The following is a 12,700-nucleotide window of genomic DNA, read 5'->3' as shown; positions in this document are numbered from 1 at the left end:
TCTGACATATGCAAGTGATAATGTGTAAGGTAAATGTTATCTTTCCAAAAAAAAATTGGCATTTTTCTTTGGAAATTAAATGAACTATTTCTGTTGTCAAGCAAATAGCCATAGCAGAAAATAATTTCCTTTACTGAAAAAACAAGATAGTAACTCCTGAACTACAAACAACTATGAGAAGTATGAAGGTACTGCTAAGAGTTTCTGGAAATGGAATTAAAAGATAAGCTTATTTTCGTGCAAAACAATTCTGAAATCCATGCTTACAAAGGGTCTTCAAAAAGTTCACAAAAATGTATATTATGAAAAATCTATGTGTGGATTTCAAACATTTTTGTACCAAGGTAAAGTTATCTTTTAATTCCATTTTCCCAAGAACTTTTTGAAGTACTCTCACACTTATTGGAATTTTAAAGTCAAATCTTGGGTTCACCTGAGTTTTCTTTTATTGAACATTTATTTTGCACAAATTTCTCATTTTATTTTCTTGGTATCGTGGCTAAAAACATCTTGGGACAGGACCACAAATCTAAATTATTCTAAATCAAATAACCTTTATTATCAGTGGTGAAAATTTTACAGCTTTCCTTCCCAGCACATTTAAGTTTCACAGCACTGACCTTTGGTAAATTCTTTCCTAAATTGAACCAAAATTCCTTTTCCTGTTCTTTAATCTGTTTTTAATTTTATGCCCGAATTTATGTAGGTGAAAGTCGGTGATAAGGAATGTGATATCATGGATACATTTAAACTGTATATTACTACGAAGTTACCAAACCCTGCTTTTACCCCTGAGATCAATGCTAAAACGTCAGTCATTGATTTTACAGTTACAATGAAAGGCCTTGAGAATCAGTTACTAAGGAGAGTCATTCTAACAGAGAAGCAGGTAATCCCTCTCTCCACTTACAGGAATTCTGCTTGTGATAGGTTATAGCGTGTGTTTAAAAACGTCTTCAGAAATTTCTGAGCACATGGAAAAGAAAAAATTGAAGCAAATCATATGTACCTTTGTTAACATAAGGACGTGTTTCTTTTGCCATCTTGATTCTGGTAAAGAAATGTAACCCATCCCTTCTCTAACCCTGAACACACACACACACACACACACACACACACACACACATACACACACACTCTTTCTGCTTTTGTCTGTAAACCTCTCAGTATATTGATTCTTATGTCTATAGTCCTGTGGATTGTCATAGGGACACCTCAGAAATTCAATAAAACAATGATCCCAGAGAAAAAGGAAATTCTCTAATGGCTGTTATTACCGCTGTAGTAGTTTCAACCCCAATAGTCTAATAATCTAATGATATAGGGAGCCAGGCCTTTATTTTAATTATAAGAAATTTGTGCTAAAGCCGAGAAATTAATTAAGCAAAACTGAGGGTTCTGATGAAACAAAGAACATTTCAACATTGAAAGCTTTTAGGAGACTGATACAAGATAAAACTAATTTTTGAGATAATAGAAAGCTTTAAATTATGCATAAAATATATTTGTATAAAATATAATTACATATTTGCATGTATGAGTACATTTTTATAAAGTATGATAAAATTTATACTTTGCTTAAGTAGAACTAATTTTAGTATTAGGGATTCGGGACAAAGGCAAAGTTAGAAATCAGAGCAGCGAGGCCTAACATGGGAGGGTGGGAAAAAAGCATGGCCAGGCAGACAAGGACAGGAGAGAGCTACAAATGCAGGGCTACAGACCCAGAGCAGACACAGGCAACGAGGGAAAGAGAAGTGCTACAGACACCCAAGAAAGAGTAAAACGGAAAGCAGAGTTGCACCTGGTTAGTAGAGGTGGCTCGTGCTGGGGACAGCCCTTGAAAGGCGGCCAGTCTGGTGCAGTGGAAGACGCACCGTCTGGCTTGTTTGGTGCTGGCTTCCCGGAAACCGGGGCTTATGCAATTGAGAAGGGGACTCTGCTCCACTTCCACAGGCAGGCAGAGAGGCTCTGCCTCTGCCCCTCCCTGCTTTCCTCACCTCTCACGACTGCGTGGTGTCTGTCCACTGTTGAAAATGTGAGTCCTCGTTGGTTTCACTGGCCTTGCCTGCTGCTCTACTGTGAGATGGCTCTCCCCTGGGCCAGCTCCTTCACGCAGGCTGCTCTGACTTCGGAAGGTGGGACACTCCACTGCCTAAAGGGCTCCAGAGCGCCCCAGACCCACGCTCTGCTCAAATGCTTGTACCAACCCTGCTGGAGGAAACAGAATGCACTCTTCATGTTGCAGGGGGCTTCCTGAATATTAAGATTACCCCTCCTAACAATCCTTCTGTTACTCTCCCGCTCCCCTTTTTCACAGATGAACAGATGGGGACCAGAGAGAGAAAAAGGGTCTTACCCTCTAACAGCACATGGGCCTCCCATCCTGCTAGGCCTCCTACATAAGCCTTGCAGTCAGGCTGTGAAACTGAGTCCATGGCCACTGCACCTTCAGGCCTACTTTCCCCTGTCATACTGTAAAGGAAGCCCCTGGGATTTCGTGTTGTCTGTGCATTCCTATATTACCACACACACGAGAGTATTTTAACGAACATGATTCATTAGCCATTTCCCAGCAAATACAGCCACACTTTTCATCACCCCACCAAACATGAGAAAGCTGCTAGTTCAATGGCAAGAATGCTAGTCTTGGAGTTGGATATCAAGGGTACCAGGTCTGTCTCAGCCAGTAACTAGCTGTGTGTGTGTGTGTGTGTGCGTGTGTGTGTTATATTTTGGATACGATGTGGAGTACACATTACTGGCTTCCCAGCTTCCCCAAATATATGATAAAGGCACTCATCCAAATTCAGTTTGACAAATATTTTTTGGTTTGAGTTCCTTTTCTTCAATGCCTCAAGACAAGGGCTGTCAGGAATACAAAAATGAACAGGACAGGGCTTGAGTTAGAAACAAGGTACAGGCAGACTGTGATACAAACCATGGTAGATGGTTGGATAGATATTGTGCTGTGGCTTTTGATTGACTACCTGGTTTGGGAAGACTCTGAAAGTAGTAGAATTTCTGGAGCAATTTTTCAGGAAACTTTCTCAAATAAGTTTTAAAGCACCCATTGATCAAATTCTTTATGCCATGCGTGATTCTCTTAGGGCCAGAAAACAGTTGCTGTAAGGGATGTGATTGAGATTATTGCAGTCAAGACTCTTCTTTAGGAAGAGTATTGTATTGGTGTGAAACGTCCTGGACCTGAATATCGGGCTCTGGTTATGTAAGACAATATCCTGGTTCTTAGGAGATTTCCTAACGTGTTTAGAGGTAAAGGTCATGGCATCTGCAAGTAGGTCAGCAATAATAACACTGACCATAATGAGTGTTACTTACGGAGACAGTGATAAAGCAAAATGCTCTTCGGTGAATGTAGGTGAAGGCTCCATGAGAGCTCATTGCATTGGTGTTGCAGCCGTTTTCAAATTATAATTTCTAAAATATATTTAGATAGAAAACATACCTTCCAAACATTCAGTTTATACCCTCTGGTGGAATTGGATGCAAATACAGTGGAATATGGATTTGCATTGGCAGCTATTTTGGGTTCTCATGGTTAGTCCTAAGCCCTGAGCTGACATCTGGCCAGGGGAACCCCTTGATTTCTTGGTGTTAATGACTCTTCATTTCTACCACTTCCTACTGCAAGTAAAGCATTGTCTCAGGCATGCTTTGAAACCTCAGTGCTAGTGGGTGTAATTTTCTAATTTGTCCAGAGAAAAAAAAATACAGATAGATTTGACTAATGATAGTAATTTCTCCTGTCATTGGAAAGGCACTTTGGTTTAAACGTTTTAAAGTGATAATAAACACCTGTAAATTGAATTTGCCATGATAACTGTCATTTATAATTCTGATGTTATTATTACTTTTTTTTAATAACAGGAGTTAGAGTCTGAGAGGGTTAAGCTTTTGGAGGATGTAACTTTTAATAAGCGGAAGATGAAAGAGCTTGAGGATAACCTCCTCTACAAGCTGAGTGCTACGAAAGGTACTGTGTTGTTAGGAAGCAGTGGAACGATGGAGTCAGAACCAGGATCCCTACCACACTGTTAGGACCTGTCAGGGAGAGTCAGATTTCCAGTGCAAAAACAATCAAAGCAATTTCCACTTAGACATTAAAGAGGCAGTGCAGAGAGTCTGATTTTTGAATTAGCACATACACACTGAGAATCTGAGAATAGCACAGTTTTCTTGATATAATTGCTCTCTCCTGAGAAAAATAAGGGCTCCCAACAGAGTTAGGTAACTCATAATGGGCTGATTTGCTAGCCCAAAGGAAACTGGTGTGCACAATCTGTGATTTTTTTTCTTCTTTTATTAAGATTGACTCATTTTTTTTAAATGAGATTTTTATTTTATCCTATCCATTTGGAAGAGCAGAGTTACAGAGAGAGAGAGGGAGAGACAGAGAGAGACAGAAAGAGATTTTCCATTCATTGGTTCACTTCTCCAAATGGTTGCAAAGGCTAGGGCTGGGCCAGATCAAAGCAGGAACCAGAAGCTTCTTCTTAGTCTCCCACATGGGTACAGGGGCCCAAGCACTTGGAAAAATTCTGCTGCTTTCTCAGGTGCATAAGCAGAGAGTTGGGTCAGAAGTGAAGCAGCTGGGACTTGAGCCAGCACCCATATGGGATGGTGGTGTCACAGGCTGTTGCTTTACCCACTAGACCACAGTGCAACTCAGGTTGACTCTTTGATTTGGCATTGAAATGCAGCTACTGCAGTGGCTTATGATGTGTGTGATCTGTGTCACAGGAGCTTGGGTACCAAAGGCCCAGCTCACTTCCCTCTTGGCTTGCCTCCCATTTGGAAGTCAGGGGTAGGCTCCCCTCTGCACAGTCCAATGATCAGATCATACTCCACTAGGAGGATCTACTCTCTTTGCAGTATATAAAAGGAAAGTTTCATCCAAAGAAAATAAAAGCAACAAACATCATACTGTTCTGTTGTAGGCAAGTTACAGCCAGCTAAATTCCACTATTTTTGGTCAGTCTAGTAAGGAATTTTTCCCAGCAACATTTAAAAAAATCCTTATTTAAAAAAAAAAACTTTACCTTTAAGATGAGCTCAGTGAAAAGTCCATCTGTCTGCCTTACTTGCACTGCTTCTGTTGGGAGGTTTTCTGTCTCTCAGTCCAGTGACTTCTCCAGACACCTGAGATGTCTCTGGGAATTCTAAATATGAGGATTAGCAAGGAGAGCCGAGGGCTGTTCCCCTGCTCCAGCCAGGAAAGAGCCAGCTCACGACATCCTTCCCCAGGCGATCAATCACAAGTTGGATGTAGCATGCCCACCAGAGAACCTCAACACTTCCTGTGGTGCTCGCCCACGATCCTGCACTCTAGGATAAACCAAAGCATGGCCATGTGTGTGTCCAAAGTGTCTTTTTTTTTTTGTATCTTAACACTGAGTTTCTTCTCATAGACTTGCTAAAGTTTACTTGTGCCAAAACCAATAATGAAAGGTAAAACTGAAAATAAAGTTAGGGTTTCTCTTTCTGGTGAGACACTGGTGCTGTCCCCGGGTGTACTCTGGTTAGAGACACGGAGGGACCAGGGCTCTCCATGACAAGGACTACCTCACTCAAGCCGTGGGAGGGGAGAGTCCCATTCGGCTGCCAGCCAGTCAGCCATGCACGTACAGTGTTCAGGTCAGCTTACCCCCTCAGATAAGCGGGATGGCAAGCAGGGCACACGTGGAGATGAAGGTGATGATGGGTGTAAGCGCGTATGCCCTGAGCAAGGGCTGCAAGATCCGAGGACATGATCATTGTCTTCAGAGGTTTGAAGACTCATCAGTCCCGTGGGCTACCCTCAGGATTCTCAGGCAGACTGGGGGATAATCCCTTGGTAGAAATGTTTGGAAGGCTTCAGGCGTTGGCTGGCAGGTAGAAGCTTTTTTGCTATCTCAAGATTTTAGTCTTCTGATGCCCTGTGGATTTTGGGGAAGTCGAGTTGAAAAGTAGCAGTATCCTTTCCGAAGTCGTGCGTCTTGTGTGTTCCATCTGGGGTTCTCCAGTTTTCCTGTTTGGGGATTTTAGGTTCCTTGGTGGATGACGAGTCTCTCATCGGCGTTCTCCGAACCACCAAGCAGACAGCAGCTGAAGTAAGCGAAAAGCTACACGTGGCGGCAGAAACGGAGATCAAGATCAACACAGCCCAGGAGGAGTTCCGGCCGGCAGCCACGCGTGGGAGCATCTTGTACTTCCTCATCACCGAGATGAGCATGGTCAACATCATGTACCAGACGTCGCTGGCCCAGTTCTTGAAGCTGTTTGACCAGTCCATGGCCAGGTTAGTCCGCACTGCCTCCATCCCAGCCACCTCAGAGCAGTAACTGAAAATGCTTGTGTCTGTTTCTACTCTTGCAGCAATTAATTTCTTTTACTTTGATTTGATTGCAGATCTGAAAAGTCTCCATTACCTCAGAAGAGAATTACAAATATTATCGAGTATCTGACATACGAGGTTTTTACATACTCGGTCAGAGGCCTGTATGAAAACCACAAATTCCTCTTTGTACTGCTCATGACCTTGAAGATTGATCTCCAGAGAGGGACGGTTAAGCACAAGGAGTTTCAGGCTCTCATTAAAGGTAAAGTCTTTGGAGTCCGGCCGTTTTGCGTAAAGGACGTTGCTCTTGGTGTGCTCTTTGATACACGAAGCGACTTCACTGCATTCTTAGAAAATGGAATGGAAAGAGTAGCTTCATTGGGTGCAAAATGTTTTGAAATCCGTGCCTAGTTTTTCTGTAATATACATTTTCCATGAGCTTTTTTTTTGCACAAAAATAAATGTATCTTTTAATTTCATTCCTCATGAACTTTAAACAAATTATTTATTTTTATTTATTTGAAAGGCAGAAAGAGAGACGGAGAGACACAGAGAGAAAACAAGAGAGAGTGAGCGAGCTCTCATCTGCTGGTTCACTATCCAAATACCCACAACAACCAGGGCTGGGCTAGGCAGAAGCCAGGAGCCCAGAACTCAATCCAGGTCTCCCACAGGGTGGCAGGGACCCAAGCTCTTTGAGCCATCACCTGCTGCCTCCCAGGATACACATTTGCAGGAAGCTGGAATCGAGAGTGGAGGTGGACCTTGAACCCAGGCACTCCAGCATGGGATGCGGGTGTCCCAAGCAGCATCTCAGCCACTCTGCTGTTGCCCGTCACCCGTGGACTTTGTGAAGTGCCCTCCTCACGTGGTGAATCCACTTCTGTGATACACCAGGGCAATTGTGTCCTAATAAAAATTCAGATGACAAGGTGCTAAGACATGATGCGCTTTTAACAGGCAGTCATCTATACCTTTTTATTATCCTTTCTCTACTTCATTCATTCTTGAGATGCAGGTTCAATTATCATTGTAGAAACTTTGCAAGCAATTTTTTATGATCTCCAAATTTTTTTTCTTTGCCTCTGTCTTCTTGACAGCACAGATGTTAGTTCTTGTAGTTCACACACAATGGGAATACACCATCTGATTTTTCTCAGGTCTCAGACACCTTGAGGACATTGGTATCTTAAGGTCATGTAAGGGGGAAGCAGTATGGTGCAGTACGATGTGCACTGTGTGCCGGGAGCCAGGGGAAGGAGTGCACACTGGCTGGCTGTGTGAGCTCAGGGACAGATTGCTAAAGGCTGTGGGGGACCAAAGAGGAAACAAAGGTACCACCCCAGAGAGAGGGGACAGGTGCGACAGAGAAGGGCCCAAGCAAATGGGGCTTCGGTCTTGGTTGACATTTAAATCAACTAAGCATCAATTTGCCAAATCTAGAGGGCCCTTTGGACTCATTTCAGTCATCTTTTAAACACTTTCTTGGACTTCAATTTACATCTACTGTGTTAAAGGCCACTGGGCTGTGTGGTATGACAACACTGGAGCACGCGAGAATCGAGCAGGGGGAGCAAAATGGCCCTTGGAGCTTGGGAAAGCCTCTGCCTGTGTGCTGCGGTCTGGAAGTTTGTGTCGTCCCAAATGTGTACGTTGGAATCCTAACCCCAAGGTGAAGGCTTTAGGAGGTAGGGCCTCTGGAGATGACCAGGTCATGGTCATGAGGCACAGCCCTTGTGAATGGGGCTAGTGATGAGAGGAAGCTTGTTCACGTCTACCGTGTAGGGATGTAGAGAGAGCCTGCGGTGAGCCCTGGCCAGGCACCAAATCTGCTGGGTTCTTGATCTTGGACTTCACTGTTTCTGGCTTTCAGAACTGTGAAAAGTAATTTCCTGTTGTTTCAAAGCTACCCACCGAATAGTATCTTATTGTATCAGCCCAAATGGACTGGGCCTCTGTGGAATGGAAGTGGATTGGAAGTGGAATGGGGAGCCTGCTTTTAAGTCTTTGCTTATCAGCAAGCTAGCTCTGCTTCCTGAATCCGTCTGCAGTATGGCCCCTGGGAAGGAGGCAGACAGTGGGAAAGCTGGCGCTTTGATCTGCAGTGGGTGGTAGAAGGGAAAAGGGAGCTGGAGGTCTAAGGAAGAGAGCAGATGCAAAGATCTTTCTCTCTCTCTCTTTTTTTTTTTTTTTTTTTTTTTTTTGCAGAGTTAGAGAGAGACAGAGAGAAAGGTCTTCCTTCCATTGATTCACCCCCCCCCAAATGGCCGCTACGGCTGGCACACCGCGCTGATCTGAAGCCAGAAGCCAGGTGTTTCTCCTGGTCTCCCATGTGCGTGCAGGGCCCAAGCACTTGGGCCATCCTCCACTGTCGCTCCCCTTCTTCATGGAGGAACGACACTAAACCCTGCCTAGGCTTCCTATCCGAGTCACGGCACCATTATGTTGCTCCCCGTCTTCGTGGGGGAACGACACAGGACCCCGCGCTGTTCTTTTGTCTGCTCGGCCCTCCCCGGGTTTGCTGCTGGTTCTTCCCGGGTTGGCTACCGTCCCTTCCACCTCCGTGGAAGGGCGGTTCCCCCTGCCACCTTCCCCACTTCCGCGGGGGAGCGGCACACCGCCGGCCGGCTCTCTCGGGGGCTGCACAGGTGTTCCTTCAGATAGATGTTCCCCAGATGTTCCTGGTGCATGTTGTCTCTCTCCTCCTTTATAGTCCTCTTCACCAATCCCAACTCTGCTACCCACACGCCTAGCGCGCTGCTCTCCTCCAATCAGGAGCAGCTCCTACAGTTTATTGGTTGAACTGGAGGCAGCTGTGTAGAAGCTGTTACTCCCTTCTCAGCACCATATTGTGGGAGAGCAGATGCATAGAATAAGTCTTAATTCCAGTAACTTAGTCTAGTCCGAGTTGCTCCCCACACTCCACTGCCTTCCTGGGCCTCAGCAGAGAGCTGTACTGAAAGAGGAGCAACCGGGACAGAATCTGGCGCCCCAACCAGGACTAGAACCTGGGGTGCCGGCGCCGCAGGCGGAGGATTAGCCAAGTGAGCTGTGGCGCCGGCTAAAGATCTTTATCTCTTCCCTGCTTCCTGAAGCTGAGCGCCAGGTGATTAGAGGAGGGTGCTGGGGAGACTCGGGGATGGGGGCTAGGGGATGTCCCCGTGCTCTACCCGATGCCACACCCACCGGGGAAGCAACCTTGCAGAGCTGGTGGAGGAGGGTGGTTCCGCAGAGGAACCAGAGGTTTGTCAAGCAGGAGTATGGGAATATGGAAGAACTGAGAGGGCTGGGATGCGGTGGAGATCCGGGGTTCAAAGCCAGGAGCTGCAGAGCAGAGGAACTTTGTAATTGCAGGAAAGGACCCAGGTGAGGGGCTGGGGCTGTGGGTGTCGGCCCTGCGTCCCTACAGGTCCGATAAGGTTTGCTGTAGCCCAGAGGATACAGTACCAGGACCCAGTCTGCGTGTGAGACTTGTGCGGGTAGGTCTCAGGCACCCACCCCATCAAGACATAGCCCCATCCGCCCTCCCCTTGCCTAGCAAGGCCAGAGACGCTGGAGCTGTTACCGGGATGAGTCTGGCTGCTGGGAAAGAGGGCGTGTAAGTCAGAGGGGACTGAGAAATGCAGCCACACGGTAGGGATGGAATCGTCGGGGACGATTGGATTTGTTACAGAAATATCCGAAGTCCGCACACCTGGGCTGTGATGTGAGCACATTTGTGACCCCGTTTCATAAAACTGGAGAGCCAGAGAGAACCAGAAAGAAGAATTTCGATTCCATTTGGCTGACTACAGGGAGCCATCCACTGTTTTATTAGCAGGGATGTGGCACGAACAGAGCAGTGCTTCCGGCAGATTAATTTGGGATTATATGACAGGTTGATTGACAGAAGCACAAACAGCTCGGGAGTAAAAATGTCTGTTCTTTAAACGTTCTTTTTAAAAAACTGGTTTATTGTACAGCTTGTTTTCACTTTCCTCTGGCTTACATTTTGATTGAATTATTTTTAAAAGATAGTATGATTTATCTTTAATTTTTTTTACAAAGTTGACAAATATGGCTCTTGAGTCATAGATGCTTTTCTAAGAAATGATTTTGAACTCAATACTTAAGGGGGAAAGGAGTTATTTGTCATAGAGGAAGCGTTTGATTTCCCGAGTGTGATAGTCCTTTCATTTCAATTACTGTTTGTGTTCCACAATATTTGCAAGGTGACTGACTTTCTTCTTCAGCTGAGAATGTCAGAACACTTTGAAAAGTGAAGTGAATACTGGGGGAATCCTGCCTCATGGAACAAGCGATCTACCTGTTTACCCTGCTTGGTTGTTTAAGAAAGGCATTATCTTTCTTTTGTCTTGGACACATAGACAAGAAGACACCTTGTTGTGGGGGGAGTCTGCTCTCGGCTTTCCAGGTTGGGCTGCACTTAAGCCTTCCAAAGGGGACAGAGAGGAGAGAGAGAGAATAAATTTAACATTAAAATAACCACTAATGATTGCATATGTCTTACTGTGGGCCAAGATCATTCTAAACTTTCTAAATACGTTATTTTTTGTTGTTGTTTTGACAGGCAGAGTTAGACAGTGAGAGAGAGAGACAGAGAGGAAGGTCTTCATTCCTTTGGTTCACCCCCCAAATGGCCGTTACGGCTGGCGCACTGCGCCGATCCGAAGCCAGGAGCCAGGTGCTTCCTCCTGGTCTCCCATGGGGGTGCAGGGCCCAAGCACTTGGGCCATCCTCCACTGCCTTCCCAGGCCACAGCAGAGAGCTAGACTGGAAGAGGAGCAACTGGGACAGAATCTGGTGCCACAACCGGGACTAGAACCCGGTGTGCTGGTGCTGCAGGCAGAGGATTAGCCTATTGAGCTACGGCACCAGCCAATACATTAATTTTTAAAAGGTTTAAAAAAAAAAAAAAGAAAAAGAAAAAAAACTTAATACTTTACCCTTTTAGTATTTTTTATGTTCTACTTAAAACTATTGGTTGAACTCTGTAATTAATACACAATTACTCTTAGGTGTTTAATTAATGCTATAACTAGTACTCAAGTAGTATTTTACACTTTGTGTTTCTGTGTGGGTGCAAACTGTGAAATCTTTACTTAATATATGCTAAATTGATCTTCTGTATATAAAGATAATTGAAAATGAATCCTGATGTGAATGGAAGGGGAGAGGGAGTGGGAGAGGGGAGTGTTGTGGTGGGAGGGAAATTATGGGGGGGAAGCTATTGTAATCCATAAGCTGTACTTTGGAAATTTATGTTCATTAAATAAAATAAAATATATATTAAAAAAGGTCTATTAATTAATTTGAAAGGCAGGGAGAGAGAGGGACACACAGAGAGAAAAGAGTTAAAGAGAGATGTCTTCATCTGCTGGTCCACTCTCCGAATGCTTACAGTAAGCATGGCTGAAGCCAGGAGCCAGGAACTCCATTCGGGTCTCCTAGTTGGGTGGCAGGGACTCCGATACTTGAGCCATCATCTGCTGCTTTCCAGGTGTGTTAATAGGCAGCTGGATTGGAAGTGGAGCAGCCAAAATTAGAACTGGCTACTTTTAATTTGGGTGGTGGGCATCGCAAGGAGGAGATTAACCTTGCCACAATGCCAGCATTCACATACATTAATTTATTTAACCTTCATAGCAATCAATCTGGTTGATTCTAATATCATACCCATTTGACAGAGAGGAAGCTAAGCAAGATTGGCAGTTAGTAAGTGGCAGAGCCAGGTGTTTAGGGGAATTTGGTGCGCTGTACTTGCTCTGGGTTAGTTGTCTTCTCCTGGTGTCTCCAAAGGCGCGTTGTGTGGCAGCAGGCCCACCCGCTCACACCCATACTACTCTTCTTAGAAAAACACCTAATGCAGCTGCATTAGGGAAGATTGATTTTCAAAGGCCTGGAAGGTGATGGGAGAAATAAGAACAACAAAATCCAAATTCATCTCCTCATTCAGGAGGCATCTGGGGTTAGGGTAAATGGGAAGTGGTCAAAACTCAGTGACGGAACACGGTAGGCGCAGAGCATGCCCCTTAACAAATCAGGCCTTTACATGCAAGGCGTGTTCATTTTTTTATTTTTATTTTTTTTAATTTTTTTAAATTTTTGACAGAGTGGACAGTGAGAGAGAGAGACAGAGAGAAAGGTCTTCCTTTGCTGTTGGTTCACCCTCCAATGGCCGCCGCGGCCAGCGCGCTGCGGCCAGCGCACCGCGCTGATCCAATGGCAGGAGCCAGGAGCCAGGTGCTTTTCCTGGTCTCCCATGGGGTGCAGGGCCCAAGCACCCGGGCCATCCTCCACTGCACTCCCTGGCCACAGCAGAGAGCTGGCCTGGAAGAGGGGCAACTGGGACAGAATCTG

The 12,700-nt window shown here is 45.1% G+C and overlaps 1 protein-coding gene across 3 annotated transcripts in view; it reads left to right on the top strand.

The window, feature by feature from the left end:
• The window catches only part of DNAH8 (dynein axonemal heavy chain 8), a 336,932-nt gene that overhangs the window by 224,441 nt on the left and 99,791 nt on the right, over positions 1 to 12,700 (top strand). For all 3 annotated transcript variants that reach the window (XM_089333967.1, XM_089333968.1, XM_051854776.3), the window contains 4 exons: positions 707 to 889; positions 3,892 to 3,997; positions 6,049 to 6,301; positions 6,412 to 6,602. In XM_089333967.1, coding sequence (XP_089190093.1) covers positions 707 to 889; positions 3,892 to 3,997; positions 6,049 to 6,301; positions 6,412 to 6,602 — 733 coding nt within the window. The remainder of the gene's footprint in view (positions 1 to 706; positions 890 to 3,891; positions 3,998 to 6,048; positions 6,302 to 6,411; positions 6,603 to 12,700) is intronic.

The sequence above is a fragment of the Oryctolagus cuniculus genome, chromosome 5 (genome assembly GCF_051225735.1).
Source record: "Oryctolagus cuniculus isolate XC-2025 breed Fujian yellow rabbit chromosome 5, ASM5122573v1, whole genome shotgun sequence".
Classification (NCBI taxonomy): domain Eukaryota; kingdom Metazoa; phylum Chordata; class Mammalia; order Lagomorpha; family Leporidae; genus Oryctolagus; species Oryctolagus cuniculus.
Note: the sequence above shows the minus strand (reverse complement) of the source record. Positions and strands in the feature narration are given on the sequence as shown.